General features: G+C 56.5%; 1 protein-coding gene across 4 annotated transcripts in view; it reads right to left on the bottom strand.

Moving 5' to 3' along the window:
• Positions 1-24,055, bottom strand: part of LOC119105723 (protein spire homolog 1) — a 100,425-nt gene that overhangs the window by 2,507 nt on the left and 73,863 nt on the right. For 2 of the 4 annotated variants that reach the window (XM_037229202.1, XM_037229204.1), the window contains 7 exons: positions 8,420-8,526; positions 5,500-5,638; positions 5,197-5,217; positions 3,861-4,060; positions 2,871-3,107; positions 2,135-2,270; positions 150-255 (listed from right to left, as the gene is read on the bottom strand). In XM_037229202.1, coding sequence (XP_037085097.1) covers positions 150-255; positions 2,135-2,270; positions 2,871-3,107; positions 3,861-4,060; positions 5,197-5,217; positions 5,500-5,638; positions 8,420-8,526 — 946 coding nt within the window. Of the gene's footprint in view, positions 1-149; positions 256-2,134; positions 2,271-2,870; positions 3,108-3,860; positions 4,061-5,196; positions 5,218-5,499; positions 5,639-8,419; positions 8,527-13,613; positions 15,011-24,055 lie in introns of those variants that run through there. The other 2 variants (XM_037229205.1, XM_037229203.1) reach the window with 2 other exon arrangements.

The following is a 24,055-nucleotide window of genomic DNA, read 5'->3' as shown; positions in this document are numbered from 1 at the left end:
CGCTTGACAGAGCGGTCAATGTCAGCTACCGAACGTCGCCACAACTCTGCGGTGTCTCCGAAGCCGCACGTTAATTCGGCCCCCGCGGCAGGCATCGGAGCCGTGAGCTCTCCACCCGCTCCACCCCACGGTCCTTAGTGTCCACGCACCTGCGCAGCTTGGACTCGACCTGCTGCAGCAGCGGCTGCGGCGGCAGACTCTGCGTCTGCTCCGGACTCTGACGCGACAGGTTCGGTGAGGTGGGGTCTGAGCCACCTGGGGGCAAACAGGAGGTGTGATCTGGGGGCAAACAGGAGGTGTGATCTGGGGGCAAATGGGAGGTGTGATCTGGGGGCAAACGGGAGGTGTGATCTGGGGGCAAACGGGAGGTGTGATCTGGGGGCAAACAGGTGTGATCGGGGGGCAAACGGGAGGTGTGATCTGGGGGCAAACGGGAGGTGTGATCTGGGGCAAACGGGAGGTGTGATCTGGGGGCAACGGGAGGTGTGATCTGGGGGCAAACGGGAGGTGTGATCTGGGGGCAAACGGGAGGTGTGATCTGGGGGCAAAACAGGTGTGATCGGGGGGCAGGCGGGAGGTAAGATATGGGGGCAAGCGGGAGGTGTGATCTGGGGGCAAACGGGAGGTGTGATCTGGGGGCAAACAGGTGTGATCGGGGGGCAGGCGGGAGGTAAGATATGGGGGCAAGCGGGAGGTGTGATCTGGGGGCAAATGGGAGGTGTGATCTGGGGGCAAATGGGAGGTGTGATCTGGGGGCAAACGGGAGGTGTGATCTGGGGGCAACGGGAGGTGTGATCTGGGGGGCAAACGGGAGGTGTGATCTGGGGGCAAACAGGTGTGATCGGGGGGCAGGCGGGAGGTAAGATATGGGGGCAAGCGGGAGGTGTGATCTGGGGGCAAACGGGAGGTGTGATCTGGGGGCAAACAGGTGTGATCGGGGGGCAGGCGGGAGGTAAGATATGGGGGCAAGCGGGAGGTGTGATCTGGGGGCAAATGGGAGGTGTGATCTGGGGGCAAATGGGAGGTGTGATCTGGGGGCAAACGGGAGGTGTGATCTGGGGGCAAACGGGAGGTGTGATCTGGGGGCAAACGGGAGGTGTGATCTGGGGGCAAACAGGTGTGATCGGGGGGCAGGCGGGAGGTAAGATATGGGGGCAAGCGGGAGGTGTGATCTGGGGGCAAACAGGTGTGATCGGGGGGCAGGCGGGAGGTAAGATATGGGGGCAAGCGGGAGGTGTGATCTGGGGGCAAATGGGAGGTGTGATCTGGGGGCAAATGGGAGGTGTGATCTGGGGGCAAATGGGAGGTGTGATCTGGGGGCAAACGGGAGGTGTGATCTGGGGGCAAACGGGAGGTGTGATCTGGGGGCAAACAGGTGTGATCGGGGGGCAGGCGGGAGGTAAGATATGGGGGCAAGCGGGAGGTGTGATCTGGGAGCAAACGGGAGGTGTGATCTGGGGGCAAACGGGAGGTGTGATCTGGGGGCAAACAGGTGTGATCGGGGGGCAGGCGGGAGGTAAGATATGGGGGCAAACGGGAGGTGTGATCTGGGGGCAAGCGGGAGGTGTGATCTGGGGGCAAACGGGAGGTGTGATCTGGGGGCAAACAGGTGTGATCGGGGGGCAGGCGGGAGGTAAGATATGGGGGCAAGCGGGAGGTGTGATCTGGGGGCAAGCGGGAGGTGTGATCTGGGGACGAGCGGGAGGTGTGATCTGGGGGCAAACGGGAGGTGTGATGATACGCCGCGGATACATGAACATGCGCCGCTACACGTATTGTTTCTGAAGCATGAAAATGCTGCAGCTAGATATTTCGATTTGTTTAAAGTTCTGCCGAATTCCGGGCCAAACATAGCCGCACAAACATGTACCCAACACTGAATATTCGCTGCACAAACACATGGAATTTCGATCTGTTTCGCATTGCTTATCTACCGTTTACACCAACCTCAACTACTTCAGTCCCGGACAGCATCCCCACGAGCCCACAGACCCACACCACCGCCCTTCAGTCCCGGACAGCATCCCCACGAGCCCACAGGCCCACACCACCGCCTGGGACTTTGTGCACGAGGAGATCCCCTGGCCAATCGCGCCTCTCCGCGCACCGTCGGCACCACCCGCACCGGACGCACCAGTGGTGAAGCTGGGCATCTCTGGCACCTGCAGACGCGACAGCAGGGAGCGAGCCTCCTCCTCTTGCGGCGAGAGCGACGACGGCGTCAGCGTGTACACCGGGATACTGGCGAAGTGCTCGGTCGGTATTCTCATCTGCAGCAGGAGAGGAGGCGTCACCGTCGGCTCTCACTGACTGCGCGGAGGCCAGCGGTGAGCTGACGCCGATAGCGAACCGGCCACAATGGCGACATCAATTCTACGAGCGCTCGGGAATCTAGTGATACAGAACAAGTCGCTGGAAGTGATACCCGAATAATCCCGCGTGGACAACCCTAACTTTATACGCCATCGCGTTCAACTGTCTGGCACCGTATTTGCTATCGGTGCGCTCCCAGACCATGTCTTTGGCAACTGATGAAAAAAACGTCCCACGCCAGTCACAGAATCCAACTAGGGCTGAGTAATGATGAGGCTCCAAGCGATAGCTTTCCCTTCTATTGACTGATCAGCTGTGCAAGCCACCAGAAGGCCTGGAACTGAGCCGTTGTATTTAAAGGCCAGCGTCATTCCGCGTCCTCCAACGAGCGCCATTTCGACCAGCGCGCCAAACATAGCCGCGCTTCTGGCCTATGCCGAAGCACTCGGCTCATCCAAAACAAGCCGATCAAGATGGTTATGAAAAGCACTAACAGCCCTTGTCAGCTCCGCTATCGTTGCCTCCACCCCCGATCCCTCTCCCGGAGGCCGACCCACCTTGGCGCAGCACTTGGCGCAGACAACGCGCTGGCAGAGGCGGCAGTTGTGGCCCTTGGCGCCGAAGAAGGAGAAGCGGGTCTTCATGCAGAGGAAGCAGAGCTTGCCGCGCGCCACGTCCTCCTTGATGTGACACTCGACCGGCAGCGAGTCCAGCTCCGCCTTAGTCAGGACGGAGCGGATATGCACCACTTCCTCCAACGTCAGCGATAGACACTCCATGTCCGTCCACTGCGACTGGAACACGCGTGGGGGCAGGTCAGATTGGCTGTAATAGCTGTAATGGTCATGTCGGTCCGCTGGCAAGCAGGTCAGTCGTCCTTTATGGTTTGACTGCAGCTGGGAGACCGTCGGGAAGACTGGCGCTTCGAAGCGGACAGGGTGCATGGTCTGTACATTCGATCACTGGGGTTTCACGGCGATAGGTCTTTGTCGTTGTTTTCTTTTTTGCTGTCGATCTTACATATCTGATCCTTTCAGTGCCTACAGACGATGACAAAGCTTCGTCCAGCTCTTGCCACCAACAGCAAAGGGCTTCCTTTTTTGCAATGGCATTTAACCGATGTGCAAAAACGTGCCATTGATTTTCGAATCGAGGGCGTTCATTTCCACTTTCCACTCCAAGAGGCTGATCCCACACCTTTAATTGGTTTCAAAATCGCAATCACCGAAAGCAGGAAAGCGTTGTCGACTCGCTAAAAGCGAACACAAATGTTGTATCGGCTGGCTTGGCAGCGGCCGGCCTGGCGGTACTAAGCGGTCAGCTGGGCTGCAGTATACACCCACCGAGGCGAGGAACTGGCCCGCAGTCTGCACCCACTGAGGCGAGGAACTGGCCCGCAGCCTGCACCCACCGAGGCGAGGAACTGGCCCGCAGCCTGCACCCACTGAGGCGAGGAACTGGCCCGCGGTTTGCACCCACCGAGGCGAGGAACTGGCCCGCGGTCTGCACCCACCGAGGCGAGGGACTGTTCTCCAGTCTGCACCCACCGAGGCGAGGAACTGGCGCTGGAGCTCGGAGGCCACGTGGCTGCCGGGCTGGTGCGGTGGCGGCGCGTCGTCGCTGCCGCCGCTGCGGTCCGACAGTGCCGAGCCGGGCCGGGACATCGCCGCCGGCCGGTCGCTGCCGCCCAGCGTGTGGCGCCGGTCCGACTTGAAGCTGACCCGCTGCGTGGCCAGGTCCAGTGCCACTGTGGTGGCGGGCGCGGTCAGTCAGGGGCGGGACGGCCTACGCGGGTGTGATGGAGGGCGGGGGAGCTAAGGATGCGAGCTACACGCTTGGATACGGTAGTAACCTGGTGCTCTACATGCGTTTGGTGAGGGCGAGAGCATTTGAGATGCTGACATAATTACATAGGCATGGTAGGTTATATGGACGGCGGGCTTTGAACGCAGCAACGGCAAATGGTTGTGGGTTGAATGGGATATTGTGATGATCTAAGCTCAATCTTAACCATACCATGCGCCATATAAATCTCTGGCGTTATTGCTCTGCGGCGCAGTGCCCGCATGTATCTAGGGCAAACAATGAACTAACCTAACGGTACGCAACAGCAATCAACAAAGTGTAAACATCATGCAGCGAGTGCACCAGTGGTTCAGCGAGTGCGAAAATCAGCTTATCAATCATAGCAGACCGTGCAGGGTCAGCTGATCAATCATAGCAGACTGTGCAGGGTCAGCTGATCAACCATAGCTGACTGCGCAGGGTCAGCTGATCAATCATAGCAGACTGTGCAGGGTCAGCTGATCAATCATAGCAGACTGTGCAGGGTCAGCTGATCAATCATAGCTGACTGCGCAGGGTCAGCTGATCAACCATAGCTGACTGCGCAGGGTCAGCTGATCAATCATAGCAGACTGTGCAGGGTCAGCTGATCAATCATAGCTGACTGTGCAGGGAACGTATGCTATCCTGAGTGCCCACAAAAACACAGTTACGCCAGGCCTTCCGCTGGATCCCTGCTCGAATATGTCACCCAGCCTTGTGAAACGGCGGCGGTGCAACTACGTCTACTCCTGAGTATCGCGGCAACGCAGACGTCGGCACGAATCTGCTGCCCATCCTGCTGTTCAATAAGTGCGTGCTGCAGGTACGCGATGCTCATGACCAAAGGCATGCAGGCAGTCGAGACCTGATTTGACCTTGAGCGGACGTCTGGCATGAGGGCCCAGTTGCTGGGTTATCGACTGGCATGAGGGCCCAGTTGCTGGGTTATCGACTAGCTGCGCGTGACACGACACCGAGCATTCAAACGACTATGGTATGCCATTGTGCAATGGTGCGATATAATGAGTTGTTAACATGCAATCCTTCCCGACTTACCAATTTCTTGATCGTAATCAGCTTGAAAATGCATGCCAGATTAAGTTTGTGCAAACTGCCCAACCGATCAATCAAATGAAATCAATCCAGTTTAAGCACCGACCCAACCAATCCCCTCAAGAGGCATACACTGTGACATTCTTCCATTAACTAAACGACACAATTCAACTCTGCACCACACTGCACTCTCCAAAGCCCCCTTAGCTCCCCCGCGACGACAGACACTCAGCACTGTCCCCCATCACCCAGAACTGACGTAGATGCCTGCAACGACTCCCAGGCGCAGCCGAGAACTCGACTCACTATTCTGGTGCCAGTGCGAACTGACGGGTCCACCCGTGGTCCGGTACCCCAGCCCCAGGCCGCCACGCGCCGCCGGCTCGGCACATTGGGGCGTGGCCGGCGTCTCCGGAAAGTCCGGGTCGTCGTCGTCGTCGTCGTCCTGGCAACGGCGATGACGTCAGAGTGCAGCCGATTGGTTCAGCCCGCGACCGATTGGTTCAGCCGGGCTCGACTATATCAGGACGGACAGGCTCGGGGTGCATGTAAGGAGCACTGATTGGTTGATGGAACGGCTCGCAGACGCCGGGGTCTATTTCCATATTCTTTCCATGATATTTGAATCCATTGCCGTTTGATAGCTGCCATGCACCGCACCGGGCGCATGGAAGGCGGATGGAACGAGACGTTGGTGGAGTATGACTCGTACAAAGGCGGATGGAACGAGACGTTGGTGGAGTGTGGCTCGTACAAAGGCGGATGGAACGAGACATTGGTGGAGTATGGCTCGTACAAAGGCGGATGGAACGAGACGTTAGTGGAGTATGACTTGTACAAAGGCGGATGGAACGAGACGTTGGTGGAGTGTGGCTCGTACAAAGGCGGATGGAACGAGACGTTGGTGGAGTGTGGCTCGTACAAAGGCGGATGGAACGAGACATTGGTGGAGTATGGCTCGTACAAAGGCGGATGGAACGAGACGTTGGTGGAGTATGACTCGTACAAAGGCGGATGGGACGAGACGTTGGTGGAGTATGACTCGTACAAAGGCGGATGGAACGAGACGTTGGTGGAGTATGACTCGTACAAAGGCGGATGGAACGAGACGTTGGTGGAGTATGGCTCGTACAAAGGCGGATGGAACGAGACGTTGGTGGAGTATGACTCGTACAAAGGCGGATGGAACGAGACGTTGGTGGAGTATGACTCGTACAAAGGCGGATGGAACGAGACGTTGGTGGAGTATGACTCGTACAAAGGCGGATGGAACGAGACATTGGTGGAGTGTGGCTCGTACAAAGGCGGATGGAACGAGACGTTGGTGGAGTATGACTCGTACAAAGGCGGATGGAACGAGACGTTGGTGGAGTATGACTCGTACAAAGGCGGATGGAACGACACATTGGTGGATTGTGGCTCGTACAAAGGCGGATGGAACGAGACATTGGTGGAGTATGACTCGTACAAAGAATGTGGGTACGGCGGCCGAGGGTCATGACATGCGGGACTTGTACACAGCTCGTTTTGTATTTTAAGGACTGTTTGGGAAGTATGGAAGGTTTACCACCAAGTCTTAAGTTTGATACGCGTTCACCTCTTGCAGATTTGGTTCACAACAAATCCATACGATTCACAAGCAAAATGCAAATCCATCAACAGAAGTTTGCCTTGTCAACGTAGGCCACGTCATGATCGTGAAAGCAACACCAAATGTAACAGCCAAAAGTAGGCAGCGGCCAGCCGTGGGGCGCCGGGGCGCCAGCAGATATATCACCGAAAGTGCTTTCTTCCAGCGGGAGCGTTTATCGGAGAGTGTCCGGATTTAATCACTGGTCGGGGCCCACGCCACCGGAGCACGCTAGTTCATTGGGGCCCAGGGAATGGCAGGTGCACAATGAAGCCATGACAGCGGGAGAAAACAGGAGCGCCCATTGTTCCAGGCACACAATGCGTTCCAGTGGCTCTGCGTTTCCTCCGGGCCGGGCCGCTGGACGTTACGCTCGAACCACCGATTACGTAACGGGCGGGGCACGATCGTGGAGAAACGGGTCGTTGCAAGCGAAGGTCGGCGAACTTGGTGACCTGTGTTATCATCGACGGTCATACATACTCTGTCGTAACTTGACTGACACAAAAACAACCGTCGATTCACTAATACAATCGCATTTGGGCACGAAAACGACAAATGTTCCACTTATGCAGTCACATTGTGCATTTACGAACACTTGCTAAAACGCATATAAGTTCGATTTATTCTAGTTGTGTACATCCTGAGCGCATCACGCAAGTACTGCGATTCCCTTTTGGTGAACAGTTTGCCCCTGGTCTTCACGTCCAACAGAATCACAGCGTAATCTGCTGTGCCGTATAAGACGGTAACTTGTGACCAGGCTTCCCTTGTTAGTGGTGAGCTAGCCGCACCTTAAAGGAATCACCAATATTGCGTTTTGCCTTGCATTCAAAACTCGAAGCGGCTGAGAGAAAGTGCTAAATTTCGCAATGCCAGCCACGGGGACAGCAAAACCGCAATTATCATCGAAATATGACAAATGAAGTTAAAAGCAATCTCGCAAAGAATGCGTCTGACTCGTCTCTCATAGCGTGGGTCTAAGGTCTCATAAGTTTAAGGCCTCGTTCTTCAACGAGCTCGGCAGGTCAAACCGGAGTAGTCCGCATCTAAAACAGGAGCCGCGCTCGTACCGGACACGCAATGACATCTGACATCTGATGACTGTGCAGATCGATATGCCCGTTAACCTTGCCGTTGCAGCGGCGTCAACTTTACGGCCGTGAGTCACGTTGGAGACGCGTAAATGTGGATCGATGAACACGGGCTGACTTGCCGAGTTCAAAGAAGCGGAATGCACCGACAACGGCGGCCAACAGTGTGTGAAAGGACACGTTGCGACGCATTTATGTTTAGGATAATGATCAACTATTTTCGTTGCTGCAAGCTTAACAGGCCGATTGTCTAATGGTATGATGCCGCTACAGATACTTAAATATACTACGGTACGTTTACGCCGAAACACCTATCTGCGAGCGCGTTACCTTTTGTACATGCTCAATGTCACACTGAGGACAAGCTGTGCATATTAAAGAACTGTGCTGCTCTACAACTGCACAAGTGTGCAATCACACTAAAATCGTAACAACCTATAATCGGACTAAAAGTCTGTTCCAGCCCTAAAGCCCATGATCCCAGCTCGGCCACGTGACTTACGAATGTGGTGGAGCAGGGCACGGCGAGCGAAGGGTCGGCCTTAATGAGCCGGCGCCCGCTCTGGGGCGTCTGGTCGTCCTCCTGTACACGGCCCATCCCGGCTGAAACTGAACAGAAAACAACCCCGTCAAACGCGCGCTGACACGGACCCGCAGACGGTAATACATGTACGGCGCGCTCGACAGTGTCTGGAGACGGGCGGACTGTGTCTGCCGCCTGACAGGTCGTACCCAGGCGGGCGCGGAAACGCGTCCACGAGCGCCCAGCGCATCCGACGCTGGTAGCATCGACCCGCGTCCGAGCACGGCCTCAGCACGAGCCCAACCCGTCACCGCCCGCTGTCTGTCATCATCCGGTCGTCTCAATGCCGCCGTCATAATCCGCCACAACGATCTCGGCCTTGGTGTCATCGCGAGACCGCGCAGTGGTGCCAGCAGCCGCACCGGTTCGGGCTCTCCGTCCCCCAGAGAGGCACAGGAACGCCAGCTCTGGTTAACGGTCCACATGGGTCACACCGGCGCCAGCTTAGAGCGGCTGCGGGGCACTGACCCTGAACAGACGGCCGCAGCTGAAGCCCTTCAGAGTCGGACGCACCGCGCCATATGGCTTGGAACGAAGGGACCGCTTTCTCTCCGATCAGCATGCGACACGGACCACACCACAGCGATACGTGTCGGCACTGACCGCACCGGCAATTGTCACTGCTTCTGACAGCAGGTGAGGCATACAGCGACATCAGACAGCACGTGAGCCATACGGCGACAGCCTGGCATTTTCTGTCAGCAGTGGCGTCGCACTGCGGTACGGACAGTACCAGGGGCGGATCCAGAGAGCAAACCTGGCGTGTACAGCCAGGGCTTATCAGGCTGAGCGTTAGCAAGCTGCAGGCCTGCGTCGCAGCAAGACATTACCGTCTGCAGTCGAGCAGAGCTGGCCAGTCTTACCGCTGCAGTCGATCCCGGGTGCGGTCCCTAACCACAAAATCCGAGCATGCGAGACGTAGTTCTCGTGTGCGCACTTGTATTTTTATTTTGCGGAGCATGCAAACGGCACGCCAAGGACAACCGCTGCGCAGCGTTGAAGCCAAACATGTTTTCTACCGTTTTTAAAAAAGACGTGGTGTATGACGTCGTTTTCAAAAATGATCATCAGGCGTGCGAACCATTTGCGGATGATCGATAGCATACAACCTGTCCATCTCATTGCAAAGCCCCACGCATGCCCGACATTTCCTTCTTAGAGAAAATGCTTCACTTTTGGATGATGAAACGACCGCACTCATAACTATTGGTGCTCTTTTTAAGTGGAAAAGACTACTTTAGACAGCACAACGTTCTGTTTAATAAATATGTTCCCCAATGCGTCATGGTTTGATTACGCCATGGTTCCTTGCACGACATTGACTGAGAGCCAGTTGACGGCCGTTATATCTGGAAATTGCGCTCACGAACGCCAGCTATGAACGCCTCGACAACAATATTTTTCTTGAAAATGATCGCCGTATGGCTTATGGAATGGCAGGATTTGAATGGCGTTATTATGACGCCAAGAATGCCAAGCTGACTTTGAAACACTCTCCCCGATTTACCTTTCCCTTTTCGAGGGTGTGTACCTCAGAAACCAGCCGCCTTAGGTCTCAAGAATGGCATGATTGTGACTAGCACCGAAAGGTCTTCAAGGTGGCTATTTCAGCTCAAACTCCCATACAAATGTGGAACACTCCCTTTAAGACATGTTGTTCCACCACATTCGTTTGTAAGTCCATAAGCCACACCGCACGATCACCACAGCTTTAAGTCAACACTTCGCATTCAACTCCTATCACGACTGCGACACGGTAAGCTCTGAACGCGCTGCCAAATGTGTCAGCTTGCAAACGCAATGCGGAAAACGGGGCGGCTGGCGGCCTTACCAAATAAGCTGCACGAAACAATTTGAATGACCCCATTACCGAGCTTTCACATCAAGGCGCTGCGAGCGACGGGGCTCTGCAACTCCCCTCACCGCAGCGCCATGTTGACGCGGCTCTCGTCACGTTCTCAGAGGCGCATCCACGGCTCTCATTACGCTCTTAGTGGGGCATATACGGTTCTCATCACGTTCTCAGATGCGCATTCACGGCTCTCATCACGTTCTCAGAAACGAGCCCACAGTTCTCATCACGTTCTCAAGCATCTCATGCGTTGGCAAACCGAGGGCGTTCTCGTCGGTGCTGCTTTAGAGCCACTGGAGGCACCTCCCCCACACCGGCACAGCAAGACCGATCTTTTCTTGAAGAGACGGATACATGTCCACTCAAAATGGGCTAACTTCACACACCGATCTCGCGATTATGCCCGTAGTGGTATGTCACGTAACTAACACCAGCCATACATAATAGCCGCGATCTCATGCAGCAAACTACGTGGCACATTTTCCTTGTCCACATATATCAATGACATAACCTGGCATTTTGCATCCAGTTCAGTGGGATCCCTCTCACCAGGGACTTCACACGGGGTCGCTTCGAGCACGTCTGCCTAGCGCCTCGACCTTCGTCTGCCCGGTCCCCTGGGCAGACGCCGCGGGCCAACACGCGGCGGCACTTCAATCCCGTCTGCCCGCCTCATCAGCCCGATGAGCCCGGCAGGTGACAGTGGGCGCCACAGTGGGCGTAGCACGGGAGCGCCGCCGGCCAGGCGCCGGCCGCCGCAGCAGTCTAACGACGGCTCTGCGTGCAGGGCAGCTTGGGGGAGGGGGGGGGGGGGGGGGCTGAGGATGCCGAGGGGAACGTGTAGACCGAGATCGCAAACAGTGGTACGTGATGGCGAGCATCGAACGCACTGTAAACAAATCGTGACGACATTGGCCACCATGGCCGAAGCTAACCAAACTCGGCGTGTACCGCGGAGGCTGGCAACGACTTTGAACATGCCTAAGAGGAAACTTTAGTGGGCTATCTGATAATATTCCGATGATAATGCCAGGCATCGAGTGCACTCCAGCACCTTAAGTTTGTTAACGGGAATACTGTGATTACATTCGTATGTTGTCAGAATTGATTTGCGTCACTCCAGCAAAAAGTATAAGTTGCCAGAACACTTTCCTTAGCCACATGCTATTCAATCCACTCGGGCTGCCCTGGCGCAGCCCCACCCCGTACTTCTTACCACGCCCCCCCCCCCCCCCCCCCCCCCCCCCCCCCCCCCCCCCCCCCCCCCCCATATCCAGGCCTACATCCCGCTCTCCCATATCGTAGCCGCCAGCCCGACTTTTCATTTCCCGACGGCCGGCGGTGACCGTCGGTATATCACGCGCGTGATGCAACGGTCCACAGTGGGGCCGGTTACGGCGCGGCGGGGCCAGTTATGGCGCGCGGCCGCGCCGGACCGCGGCGTGCTCCCGCCCGGTCCCGCCGGGAAGAAAGCCGCCGGCTGTCGGAGAAATGCGACGCGCAAGTGACCGTCGCGCGGCGCCGCCGGCCGCGTGACAGCGCGTGACAGCCGCGTGACGGCGCGTGAGATGGTGCGTGCCGACAAGGACAGAGCAGGCTGCCGACCGGACGGCTGAGTCGCACGGCACCGGCGCGGACAGGGAGTGTCGCCGAGAAGCGCAGCACGAGCGGGCGACAGGCAGAGACGCGGCCCAGAAACACTCCGGGGTGTCCCGAAATGTCAGGGGAAAGGCGAACATTTCGGCAAGAGTAAATGTCGCTTCCCAGGTCTTGCATCATCCAGGGAAGCGTCGCAAGAGATGTCATTGCAGTGTGCCGTTCCCAGCATTAAACTTGCGAGAACATGCCACAACATTATTCAACTGTACGTTGCTTGAGCAACACAGCCGAATCTCGTTAGGGAGGGATCCATGACAAATTCATCTCGGGCCGCGCGCCGCAATCGCGTTGGCACGCCTACCGCCGGCACAGTGGAGTACTAATGCCTATGATGATGACCTGCGCGGCGCGAGATATGCAAGAATAGATCAAGCCGGTTGACTAAGTATTTGGCAGCACACAACACAAAAGCGCACGTATTATTAGCACACAGCACAATAGAGCACGTCTTATTAGCATACAGCACAAGAGAGCACGTATTATTAGCACACAGCACAAGAGAGCACGTATTATTAGCGCAATATTATTAGCACACAGCACAAGAGAGCACATATTATTAGCACACAGCACAAGAGAACACGTATTATTAGCACACAGCACAAGAGAGCACGTATTATTAGCGCAATATGATTAGCGCACAGCACAAGAGAGCACAATGGCGGTGATAAGGTGGCTGTGTGAACACTCAATCCTGGCTCAAGTGCAAAGACGATGCTGCAGATCAACGATTAGAGGATGAAGTACCGCGTGGGAATTGGCCCTCACATTTAAAACTGCGTAGCACGCTGAAACATGCGAATATCATTTTCCTGCACGTTTCTGGTTAGCTGTAACGGTATGCTCTTGAGTGAAAAGGTGAGGATACCCATTTATCAATGCAGTCAACGTTTCATTCACTTCATAGACGGATATGCCTATTTAAATAGCATACCCATGCGCCAGATCAAGTCCTACCGATCACTGGACATAATCGCTCGTCCACTCGACAGAAGACCAGTAACACATCATACACCTTCACATAACCCATACAACTGACCACCAGCAAATGATACAGTCGACACCTCCCTACTTGTTCCAGTATCATTTTGCTTCCACATGGATCACATCCCGTCACCTATGCTTCCGCACTACCACGTGAGCCCTACGGCCCACATTCTGCGCGGCACACAGCCAGGAGTCGGCCATGCGGCCACGCTCATTCCTTAACGGAAATCGAAAATTCCAGAGGCAAGAAGGGCAAGACCACACCCCGAGCAGGAAATCTCAGGAAACGGACCTAACGAGGAAAATGGAGCAAAAGCGGAACACCGACAAAGACCCAGCAAAGTACAGCTGCGATGGCCCTGAGATAACGTGCGTACGGCAGGCAAAAACCGGGGAAACGACTTGTGGCTGCAAACAGCGGGACGGCCCAGGCGTAACCAGCCTGCAGGCGATATGTAGCCGGGAAAAGCAAGATGGCCGATGGCAAAAGACTTGCTGCTAATGCTGGAAGTGAATAAGACTAGAATGAGGGGATGTCAAGGTGGCAAAACCTTGAGAGAAAGTAGTGACGTCGGTAAGGAGCAGGAAGGCAATGCCCACAATCCAACAGGGCCTCACCTGAGTCTGTCTTCAGTTGGTTGATTTCGTTCTCTTCCTGAACGCGACGGTCATGATCAGGCGAGGTTAGCAAGTTATCGGGCACTTCAGCGAAAGCAGAATCGTCGTTCCCTTCGTTCTCCTTGACTAATCCCGTGTCCAGTGCGATTTTGGTTCTCTCCGGGCTGTCGTCGACGTTCCCTTCTTGCACGGTGAAACGTGTTCTCACAGCGGGGATTGGCGGAACTGTCCCGTCCAGACCGACCGGCGCCAGCGGCGGCGAGTTCAGCATGTCCGCCTGATCGGCATCGCCGCTGTCGGGTTGCAGCTCAGTCTGGCTGGAGGACTGCTCATGTTCCAAGCGTCCCAACGTCGTAGCACCGCAATGCTGAGCCCCAGGCTCTGTCGTATCCCCAGCATCCACGCTGAAATCGACCGTCGTGTCAGGCGCGACGTGGTCGGCTACATCACCTTCTCCATCACCTTCTCCAACTTGCGTTGAGTCTGGCTCGCTGGCTTCCAGCGGCACGTGTGCGCGATGCTTTGGTGTCATTTGCCAAGGTTCAACGTCGCCCGTCTCGCCCGCATCGCCGCTGGCGGCGCTGCCCCCGCCGGTGTCATGGTCCGCGTCGTTGCCGACGATCGACGCAGCGACATCGCCGGCGTCAGCCTCCTGGGCGTCGATCCACTCCGCGTCCGACTCGGAGCGGTCCGTCGCGTCCGATTCCAGCCGGTCCGACGCGGTCGACTCCGACCGATCCAACGCGTCCATCCCGGCCTGGTCAACGACCGGGACGGGTACTGCCTGCTCCGAGGCCGAGTCACCCGTGGCCACGGCCGGCTCCGGCTCCGTGTGGGAGACCTCGCTCATCAGGCTGTTGACGGAGTCCCGCCCCTTCACCAGCCGCCGCTGCTGCTGCTGCTCGGGACACAGCACTGGACCGCCTCACAGACGTGATAGATGAGTAGACGGCATGAGCGGAGCGTTCGGCCAGAGATACGCAGCGTTCACAGCGCAGCGCCAGCCAGCGCTACCGCCACCGTCGTGGTCGGCCCTCGCGGTGACCGGTGCGCTGGGCAGGGATGCGACAGCCTCAGGTCTTCACGCGGCGTGGAGCAGTGCCGCACACGGCGGATGCAGAGCCTTCTCCGCGATCACTCGCTTCTTGCAATGCGGTCAGAGCTGCAGAACGGAACACGTCCGGCGCGGGTCCAACAGCTCTCGTGAAGTTTTCCGTACAACAAAATACCAACTTCGGGATGCCGTGCCACTACGAGCCGCCCGTCCACACACCACGATATGTTGACGTTGATATGCGCTGTGCACAGCACCATGCACCTTCAACACAGCTCAGCACTCGCCGGCTCGCCACGGGCGCAGCGCGCGCGTGTCCACAGCACCGGCCACCGGCGTCATCTGACAGTCAGCGGGCGCTACTTTCGTTTCGGCGCGCTCGCCGCGCCGTGACGTCACCGCCCGGCGCCGGCCGGGAGAGGCACCTGGGAGAGGTCGGGTCGCGCGCGACCGCGCGGGTCAGGCGGCGCGGTCGTGCGATCTCCCACGCGGCGCGCGGTCGAGGCCGGGGCGTGCACCGCAGGGTGTCGTCAGCGCACGGCCGCGCCGCCACGCCGCCACGCCGCCGCGCCCCGACTGCGCAACAGCGCTGCTCCTCACGCGCGACGACCCCGGGCCACCGTCCTCCGGCGCGGCTCTCTTCCAGGAACGCCGCGAGCTGCGCGGTGACCGCGATAGCTGTTGCCGACCTAGCGCCCCGGGTCGCGCCGGCAAATGAGCACGGTAACCAGCTGGGCTGACCGGGGCACGGGCCGCATACAAATGAGAGCCCGGGGCGGCCAGTGGCAACACGCGCGGACCGCCGCTCGCAACCCCACGCGGTTTACCCACCGGGCGGTGATGAATATCTGGGCGGGTCCGGGTGCGATAGAGGATGACGGGCGGATTGTTGCAACTGCAGTTGCGAGGTGAATTTCAACCGTGTACTTGAGTACGCCACAAGATGGGACGATTTCCTCTGGAGTGCATCGCCACCTTGAAAGGCCTCCGTGAATACACGTCCATCACTCCAGACACAAATGGCTGATGATATGTAGGCAAACTCTTGCGTCAACACAGTCAATACGCAGCCCCCACTGCGTTTAATCGCCCTGCCAGTTTTTCCAATGAGCTATCAAGGTTGAACGCAAGGGTGAGGCGATCGGTAATTACCGATGCAAAAAAACGACAGGTAATTACCGTTTACCAGCGCAGCACAGCCACTGCACTCCCCGAGCACGACCACCACCAAGCCCACCACCAAACTGGTTCACAGGTCAGCAGGTCGTACCACTCGTCCTCCACAGGTGAAGGTCACCGATCGCCGCAGCTGCCGGGCCGAGGTGGCACCCCGGCGCCCCGCGCCTCCCCGCAAGGTCACCTGGAGGCTTCGCCACGCCGCGCACTGCTCTGGCGGTGGTTGGCGGCGCGAGGCGGAGGCGGGATCGATTCCCGCCGACCGCCGGCGGCCCTGACCCGGTCCGGTCCGTATTGACCGGGCGGCGCGGCTGCGCGCCGGCCGCGCGCGACACGCAGAAGCGCCCGGAGAGGCTTAGCGCGCGGGGGCGGGGCCGAAGGTCCGCCCACGGCTTTGCGCCTGATGGTCCAAAAACGCTCGCGATGGCTTTTGAGAGCAGTATGTGGGGTGGACCATAGCTATGCAAGATCATGAGCGTATCCCAGGACTGAGCTTCAGGTCTGGCATCGGCGGCACGCCAGAAGCAGGGCAGGGCGGGGTGGTCACACTCGGTGGGATGATGGGGCGGGGCGTTCACACTCGGCGGCATGGCGGGGGCGGGGCTTCCGCCCGCCCTGCCCTGTAGGTCGCCAGGTACGGAGGCGTGTCGGCTATTTCAGTCCGAAGTGGTCAGGCAGGCGGCCGCCATAATTAAATGGACTGCTGACATTTCAGCTGGCGACAACGAAAAGAACACAAAGGATATGTATTGGGTGGCGTGGGCGTGTGTGATAACGCGCACCTGGTGCCATTTGGTGGCTGGTGAGATATGTGGACCCGCGGTGCGGTGGACGGTGGAATTTGTGGTCTGGTGGCGTGACGGCACAGCCACGCGGATAACCCGCCACACGCGTTCCCAGCAGTCTAACCGTCGACATTTCATTCCTCATTTGACGCCTCGCCCATTGAGACCCCGGGTGAGAGACAGACGAAATGTTGGAGCGCGTTCATGGCCGATCATCATCGCCGCGGTGGCGAGGTGCCCCAGATCTGAGGCGCGGACGTCTAACCTGTCAACGGCAGCCAATCACAGGCGAGGTGCAGACAACAAAAAACCAGGCCGAAACGTGCCGGGACAAGGTCAAGGTTTTGTTCCTACAGAATCTTAATCTCTTAGGGGCGGGAACTCAACTTAAAGAGACTTTGGCATAATAGATAAAATATTGCTACAGAGCTCCATAAAAGGCATTGTTCCACATTTGAATATATTAAAGGAAGCGTCCCATAGAATGGAATAAGCTCACTCATATTGGTATACTTATAAGTTGAAAAGACCGCTCTAGGTAACACAACTTTTCTTTTTAGTAAATATGCTTCTCAACACATCATTGCTTGATTACGTCATCGTACCTTACACAGCATTGATGGAGAGTCAATTGACGGCCACGATATCTGAAAATCGTGCTCACGAACTCTAGATATGAACAACTGGAAAAGTTGGGCTTGATCGCCGCATGCCTAATGGAATGACAGAATTTATATGACGTTATTATAGCGTCATTGATGTCAAAGTGACTTTTAAATAATCTCCCTGAAATAGTATGCACATCTTCGCGGGTGTGTAACTCAGAAAATAGAAAGGCTTAGGTCTTAGAAAGGCACGGCTGTAAACTGCACGGAATGATCTCCAATATAGCTATTTCAGTTCAAATCTCATACAAATGTGGAACACTCCATTTCAGAAGATCTTTAATGAGCAACCGTTAGCAGCGGAGGAGCACACCATGTAAAGGTGATACATGTAGAAGGCCGTCATCACACGCCTGACACCAACGAGGCACCCAACCGTTCCAGACCCTCCACACGCAATGCTGTCCTGATCTATTAGGGCGCACAACCTTTGGTTGACGTATCTCGCAAATAGCAAAACATTTTCTGTGACTTTACCACTTGGCCGGTTGGTTTATTTTGACCGACGAATTTATTTTCAGGGTGTCACACATAATGACGCTTAAAGTTATCTAAGTTTGTTGAGCCAACATCTATAGCAGCGAAAACTGACCATGAAATGCGTTAATGTGCGATGCAGTAGCGTTATTTCATGCTTCGAGTGCCAAAGCAGGCAAGGCCATGCCACCATGCATTTGATCCTGACATTGTGGATCCAGTCAGATGCTCACTGCAGACGAACAGCGCCTGCCTACTGGCAAATGGTTTAATTTCTCGGCAGTAAGCAGGGATCTAAACTGAGCTCCCTTGGCATCATGATTTCCTTAAATAACTGGCAAATTTGCTTCCCGGCAGCTTCCAAACACACAATGAGGTGACTTATTTTGTTTTCTATGAGCACAAGTCATTGCGACCTACTCTGAGTGGTGGAGTTTGCCTCTCTTTGAAGACTTTTTTACCGAATGCTCGTCTCTTAGTCGGTGAAGTCGGTAACAGTAGTCGGTCTCGTAGTCGGTGACATAAATTAGTCGCCAGAAAGCATCAACAGCGTGAAGAAGCGTGTTTTTTTCTCAAAGTTTGACCCCCACCTTCTTATTAACCTCAATGCGTTTCATCCCCGACTTCAAATGACGTGCTGTACCAGTCTCCAGTATTGGGGTCTCTCTTAAGCAGGCCTTTGCTTGACCCAGGGTAAACGCAGAAACAACCCCCGAATCGATTAAAGCGTTGTTGAGTCAGGTCGGTATCGATTTCTTTGGACATATGTCAAGTGAGGACCGTAGCTGAGCCTAATGCACAGTCCTGTGACAATATAATTTAAAGCACAACAGCTAGTGGTAGTGAAAAACTCATAGATACCGTCGCGATAACATAAAAAGTGTTGCTGCAAGCATCTGCGAAGACCATAGAACTGCTTATATCATAACCACTGTCGTCAGTATCGATTCGAACCGCATGAATTCCGGAACTAAGCCATTAATGATTGAGTTGAGATCGAGGGGGCTTCAAAACTGTGCCAGGCTGCTCGGCGTCAGGGCCGAAATCAATCCTATGCACCGTAACTCGAAGAAGGAGTCGGTTCCGCCGAAACGGAATCGAAACAAATCGGCACCTGGGAGCAGGGGTGGGGTTCAGTGCCCATCTTTGGTCAATCACTTATTTTGTCCGAATAATTACAGTTCCTATAATTATAAAAACTATAAGGCAGCCACCAAATGGATGTCAGCCTATAACAGATGCTGCCAAACGGACCTCGGCCCCAAAATCTCAAGCCATCTCTTTTTGATGCCTCAAAATATCTCCGGGAACAACTTCGGCCAACTCTGCGTCGGCACCGTGCACCGCCAGTTCAGGAAAAGCTCGATAGGTGGCTCTGCTGACCACCGCTGCGTTAGGGCTCCCGCGCTGCACGCCGTCGGCGTTGGCGTATCCAATAGCCGTGATACGTTTTTCCCGGGCGAAAACAATGAGGCGTGCGCCAGCGTCATATTACAACAAAACCTCCGCAATTATCTCGGCTCAAACAGGCCGCTTCACCGCGTGAAATGAGGCGGACCCGCCTCGGGCCGGCTCTAGCCCGGCCACGGGCGCGCGCTTTCCACGAAAACGCGCAACCTTGCACGGGTCGGTCAGAGGTCGCGCCGCGCGACCAGCTGACACCATTCCGGCTCGGCTGGTCTGCGCGGATGGACGCTCGCCGGGGGCCGGTCGTGCGCTAATGGGGTCGAGACGGCGCCGGCGCATTGCTTATTGTGTGCGGAGATCGTGCGAGTAATGGCCACAAGAAGACGACCCGTGATAAGCGACCCGACACGGTCTGTGAAAGGTGCGCCGGAAAAGTGTTTGGGTGATCTGCATCAGCACGCACGAAACGATCACGTCTGCCAGATACAAATGGAACGTGAGACGTGGATCGTGAGCAGATAACGTGACCTGACTGCATCGCAGCCCCGCGCAAATACTCATTTAAACTCGCACAACTTCAACAACTTGCGTTGAAAGAAGTTCGTTCCAGACATTTTGCTCCGTTGCAGTGGCGCTTCGCAGGCGTGGCGCCGACGGTCTCGGTGTGAGGAGACTGAGATCTCGAGCGGACGATCACTTGTTGCCGCCCGAGCGTACACATTTGTTGCCGCCCGAGCGTACACATCGGCACTCATGTGGACATCCATTTTTGGACATTCATTTTCATTCATTTAGGCGAGTTCCGAATGAACACGGGTCTGGCCGGAGCCTGCGGGCTCTGTTCAATTTCGCACCACCGGAAGCACAGGTCATACATTTAGTCACCATGAAACCGCAGGCCTTGCTGCTCAGCCTGTCACCCGCCTGACTTGTGTAGACACGACCCCCCGAGAATCGGCCTGAGGGTCGACATTTTCGACTGGATGGCAGTCACACCTTGTGAATCGTGACTGAATGTAGCACCGCCCGCTTAATGACCGACGGACGGTCTCCTGACGTCTGTCACGCCGGCTCCTGACCGGAGTCCGCCTATCTCCTGGCTGGCGGTCAGGAGCGGTCCGGCCGACTCCTGATCCCTCTGCCTTTCTCACCTGACAAACTCTGGAACGTCTCAGCGCGCCTCTGTGGGCACGAGCAGACGCCGGATGACGTACGGACGCGGCGGATGCGGCGCGCGCGGCGAGAAGTCACGCCCCCCCCCCCCCCCCCCCCCCCACCACCACCCAGCGTCCTTCGCAGGAATGCGACCTCGCATATCCGGGTCACAGTCATATACACTGGGCGTTGTCAGACGTAGGAGAGAGCCACCAGCACCGCGTGGGACGAACCGGCGGTATTGATGTCCGCCTGTTTTTGTAGGTCTCAGAAAGAGGAGCATATTAATGGGAGTCCCGGCGTGGGAAGTACCCGACAAGTAAAGAATAACCTTGTCTATCAGCTGTTGGACAGATCTCTCTGCAATGCCCACGGGTGTGGCAGGCGTCTGGTACACACCGCTTGACTTATCCACACAAGGCCCGGAAATTTGGCTGTCAGGATAATAGACCGCTTCCACGGTACCACTTTGTTTTGCACAGAACAAAACCGTCGCGTTGAATGTCAGAGCACCGGGCGTAATGAAAGACGGACGTCATGCAGACCATTCAGCAAACATTGAAAACCTGCTTGGCGCCTCAGCCTCGCCCGACGAAACCCAGCCGCGAAGCCGGCTTTCCACCGCGACGACCGGTGAAGCCTGACAGATACCGCGACTAACCGGAGGCCCGACAAGGCTCGACGAGGCCCGACGAGCCCGACCGCCGGCCACCGGCCAGTGTGACCCTGAACGACGCTAGCAGCGGCGGCGGCGACGACGACGGGAGCGGTGGGACGCGACCGTGAAGGGACAGGGCGCCGGTCAGACCGTCGTCGTCCTCCGTCACCGTACCGAGACGCGAGGCCTCGACTCGGACCTTTCGACGGGTGGTCGCGACGACGTCAACGGTGAGGTCAGGTCAGCGGCAGCTGTGACCCGAGAGGTCAGGTCAGGCGTGGCGGGTTGACTGCGTGGTTGTCACGGGTGATCCGCTAGGTCACGGTCGTCATCCAAGCGGTGGCCTAGGGAGATCATGCCTCCGGCCGGATCATCTTACGATCACTAGTCTGATCCACCAATTACCTCTCCATGCGCGCGACATAACTTCGGAAGTGCCGCCGATGCGGAGCAGACTCCATAGACTCTGACATGCAATCACCCGCATTCCTTCCGGTTGATCGAAAATTATCAGGTTGTGTGGCCTTTCTTCCAAGAAGGACCACGCGACCAAGCATCGAATGTAGGGCACCAAACGCTTTGGCCCGCCCCTGCGTGAAGTCACAGCCAATTTGAGACGTCAGCAGGCCGCAGGGCGGCTGTCGATCCACAGGCGGAGGCTGTGGCTTTGAATCGTGGATAGCATAGCCCATGTAAATGGCCTTAGCGGAAGCGATTTTTGTAACGCGCCTCAGAACATTCCGCATTAGAGCTTACTCGTCAAGTTACGTGCAAACTAAAATAATTTTACTGTCCAGTTGCTCGATCAGGTCAAGCCGATCAGTGGCTGAGACATGACCAGGTCAGGTCAGGGTATGTCGGAGGGAGCGGCGTCGGGTAACGAAGGTCATCGGCCAGCAGGGGTCACGGACGGCTGCTGCCGGGTCGTCCGGCCCCGCCCGCCAGCTGCTGTGAATGCGACCGCGCTACCGCCGGGCTGCACAAACTACAGCCTCCGACAGCAGCTCCAGAAGCTGCGGTCCGCAGAGCACGGCTTCCGTGTCAGACACTGTCCGCGGCCAGGTTCGCCACACCGTGACCTGCCACCGACGCTGTGCGAACGCACGACAGGCATGGTCAGCCGAGCTGAATGATTAGCCGGCCCATGTCCTGGGAACGCTTGCTTTCATTTTCGCCTCCTTCCGGCGGTTGATCATTGGCAGACGCGACCAGAGATGGCGCCCCTCACGACACAGTACTTTTGTTTTCTATTTTGAGAATGGCTAGAGTCACGACTAACCACAAGTGTGAGCTTGGGAACTTTTAGCGGCCGGGGACATCAGACAACCTCAGATTTTAACCAAGATCCATTTTGGGACCCGCACGGCTGACTCTACACTATTGAAAAGGCCAGACGTCTGCCGCAGTCTCCTGTATTAAGCCTGCACCACGCCTATCTCCGGCAGAATGCGATACCTCCAGGCACAGCATGTGCGGCAGGGGTCGGCCTCCGCGCGGTGGCGGCTCCAGCCCGCTGGCGGGTCGGCCGGTCACAGAGCCCGACGAGAGGAAGGCGTCCGGTCACGCTGATTACATGCATGACGATGCCAAGCATTTTCTCAAAGTAAATCGTTTTCGTGATCGCCGTGCAGGTTATCGAAACCGACAAAAAATTACAGCATCGGTGGTAAAATCCAATCAAGAACATTGCACTCAAAACGCGGCGGGTATCGCCCCAGCTACCTGCTGCGGTGACCGGCGTTTGCAGCCGTCACGGCGTAACCCCACGCGCCGTGCAGTCGGTGGACGGTCCCACGGTATCGGTTTCGTTGGCTCCTGCTTCGAATGCTACCGACGCCTCGCAATTATGCGCCGCGCCGCGCGCGAGGAGGGGCGTACTAGCAGCCAGAGCCGTTCGCACCGCGCGGTCACGTTCGCTGGCTTCGAGAAGAGGAAGGGAGAAAGGCGGGAGAGGGGAGGGGGGGGGGGGGGGGGCAGCGACCGTGAACGCATTTCCCAGGGTGTATAGCTTACCGCCCAAAATAAACCTAGAGCAAGTCCGCCGGCCGAACGACACGCGAGAAACGCAAACAGTCCTACTATGCCCTAATCTTGTTTAGAAACGCGCTCACAGTCACGCCAGGCCATCTGGGTCGTTGGGGAGTCCAGGGCCAGGACGACAGCAGACCAAGACAACACTTTGGACGCACCCCTCGCTCTCCTGCTGCGCAGCGTTCTAAATTCGGGCCATCATGTGACATTAATAGCGTGCAGGGCTTTTCCTGCACCTTTGCTATTGTCCCATGCAGTGGACTGAGGTCATCACAGTGAACTGTTCAAGTCCAGCTGTAGCAGAGGCTGGCAAAAGTGAGCCCAAACAAGCACCAGTTGAGCCTAGAAAGAAAACCCTAATTCCACACGCATGGCTCTCGAATCGGCATCACAGATTGCTCGCAGTCAGCGTTTTACGACACATAATCACCATGAATGGCAAGGCTCAGTAATAAGACTTACGCGCCTCTATAATTTAGTATTTACCCGCACTTTCTTTCACGGAGCTTAGGACGTAATGACGTATGGAATGATGAGGGAGGATCGTCACGCTGGGACCCGGAACGATGAAGGAGGATCGTCACGCTGGGACCCGGAACGATGAAGGAGGATCGTCACGCTGGGACCCGGAACGATGAAGGAGGATCGTCACGCTGGGACCCGGAACGATGAAGGAGGATCGTCACGCTGGGACCCGGAACGATGACCACGCATAAAACCACGCCGCGATCATTTCGCGGGTGGCGTGAGTGGTGCTGCGGTGAGAGGACCCGGCCCCTTGATCGAGACGACCGGAGTTCTATTTTCGAATTACTGTAATGGTAATGGCCCTACAGTGACAATCGACATAAAGGCAATACATTCTATTGTCTCGGTCATCATACGCGAAGATAAAGAGCCCAGGTCAAGGCGGCTTCGATTCCGAAGAACTCACCGCTGACTTCGAACGACAAGATTTGGACATCATCCAGGGAGAGGCGTTAGCTCCGTTGGTTAAAGCATTCGGCCATATGCGGGAGCGGGGTCCCTGGTTC

This window comes from Pollicipes pollicipes, unplaced genomic scaffold, assembly GCF_011947565.3.
Source record: "Pollicipes pollicipes isolate AB1234 unplaced genomic scaffold, Ppol_2.1 Scaffold_6138;HRSCAF=7277_pilon_pilon_pilon, whole genome shotgun sequence".
In the NCBI taxonomy this organism is placed as follows: domain Eukaryota; kingdom Metazoa; phylum Arthropoda; class Thecostraca; order Pollicipedomorpha; family Pollicipedidae; genus Pollicipes; species Pollicipes pollicipes.
The sequence above is the reverse complement of the archived record's forward strand: the minus strand, read 5'-3'. Positions and strand labels throughout refer to the sequence as shown.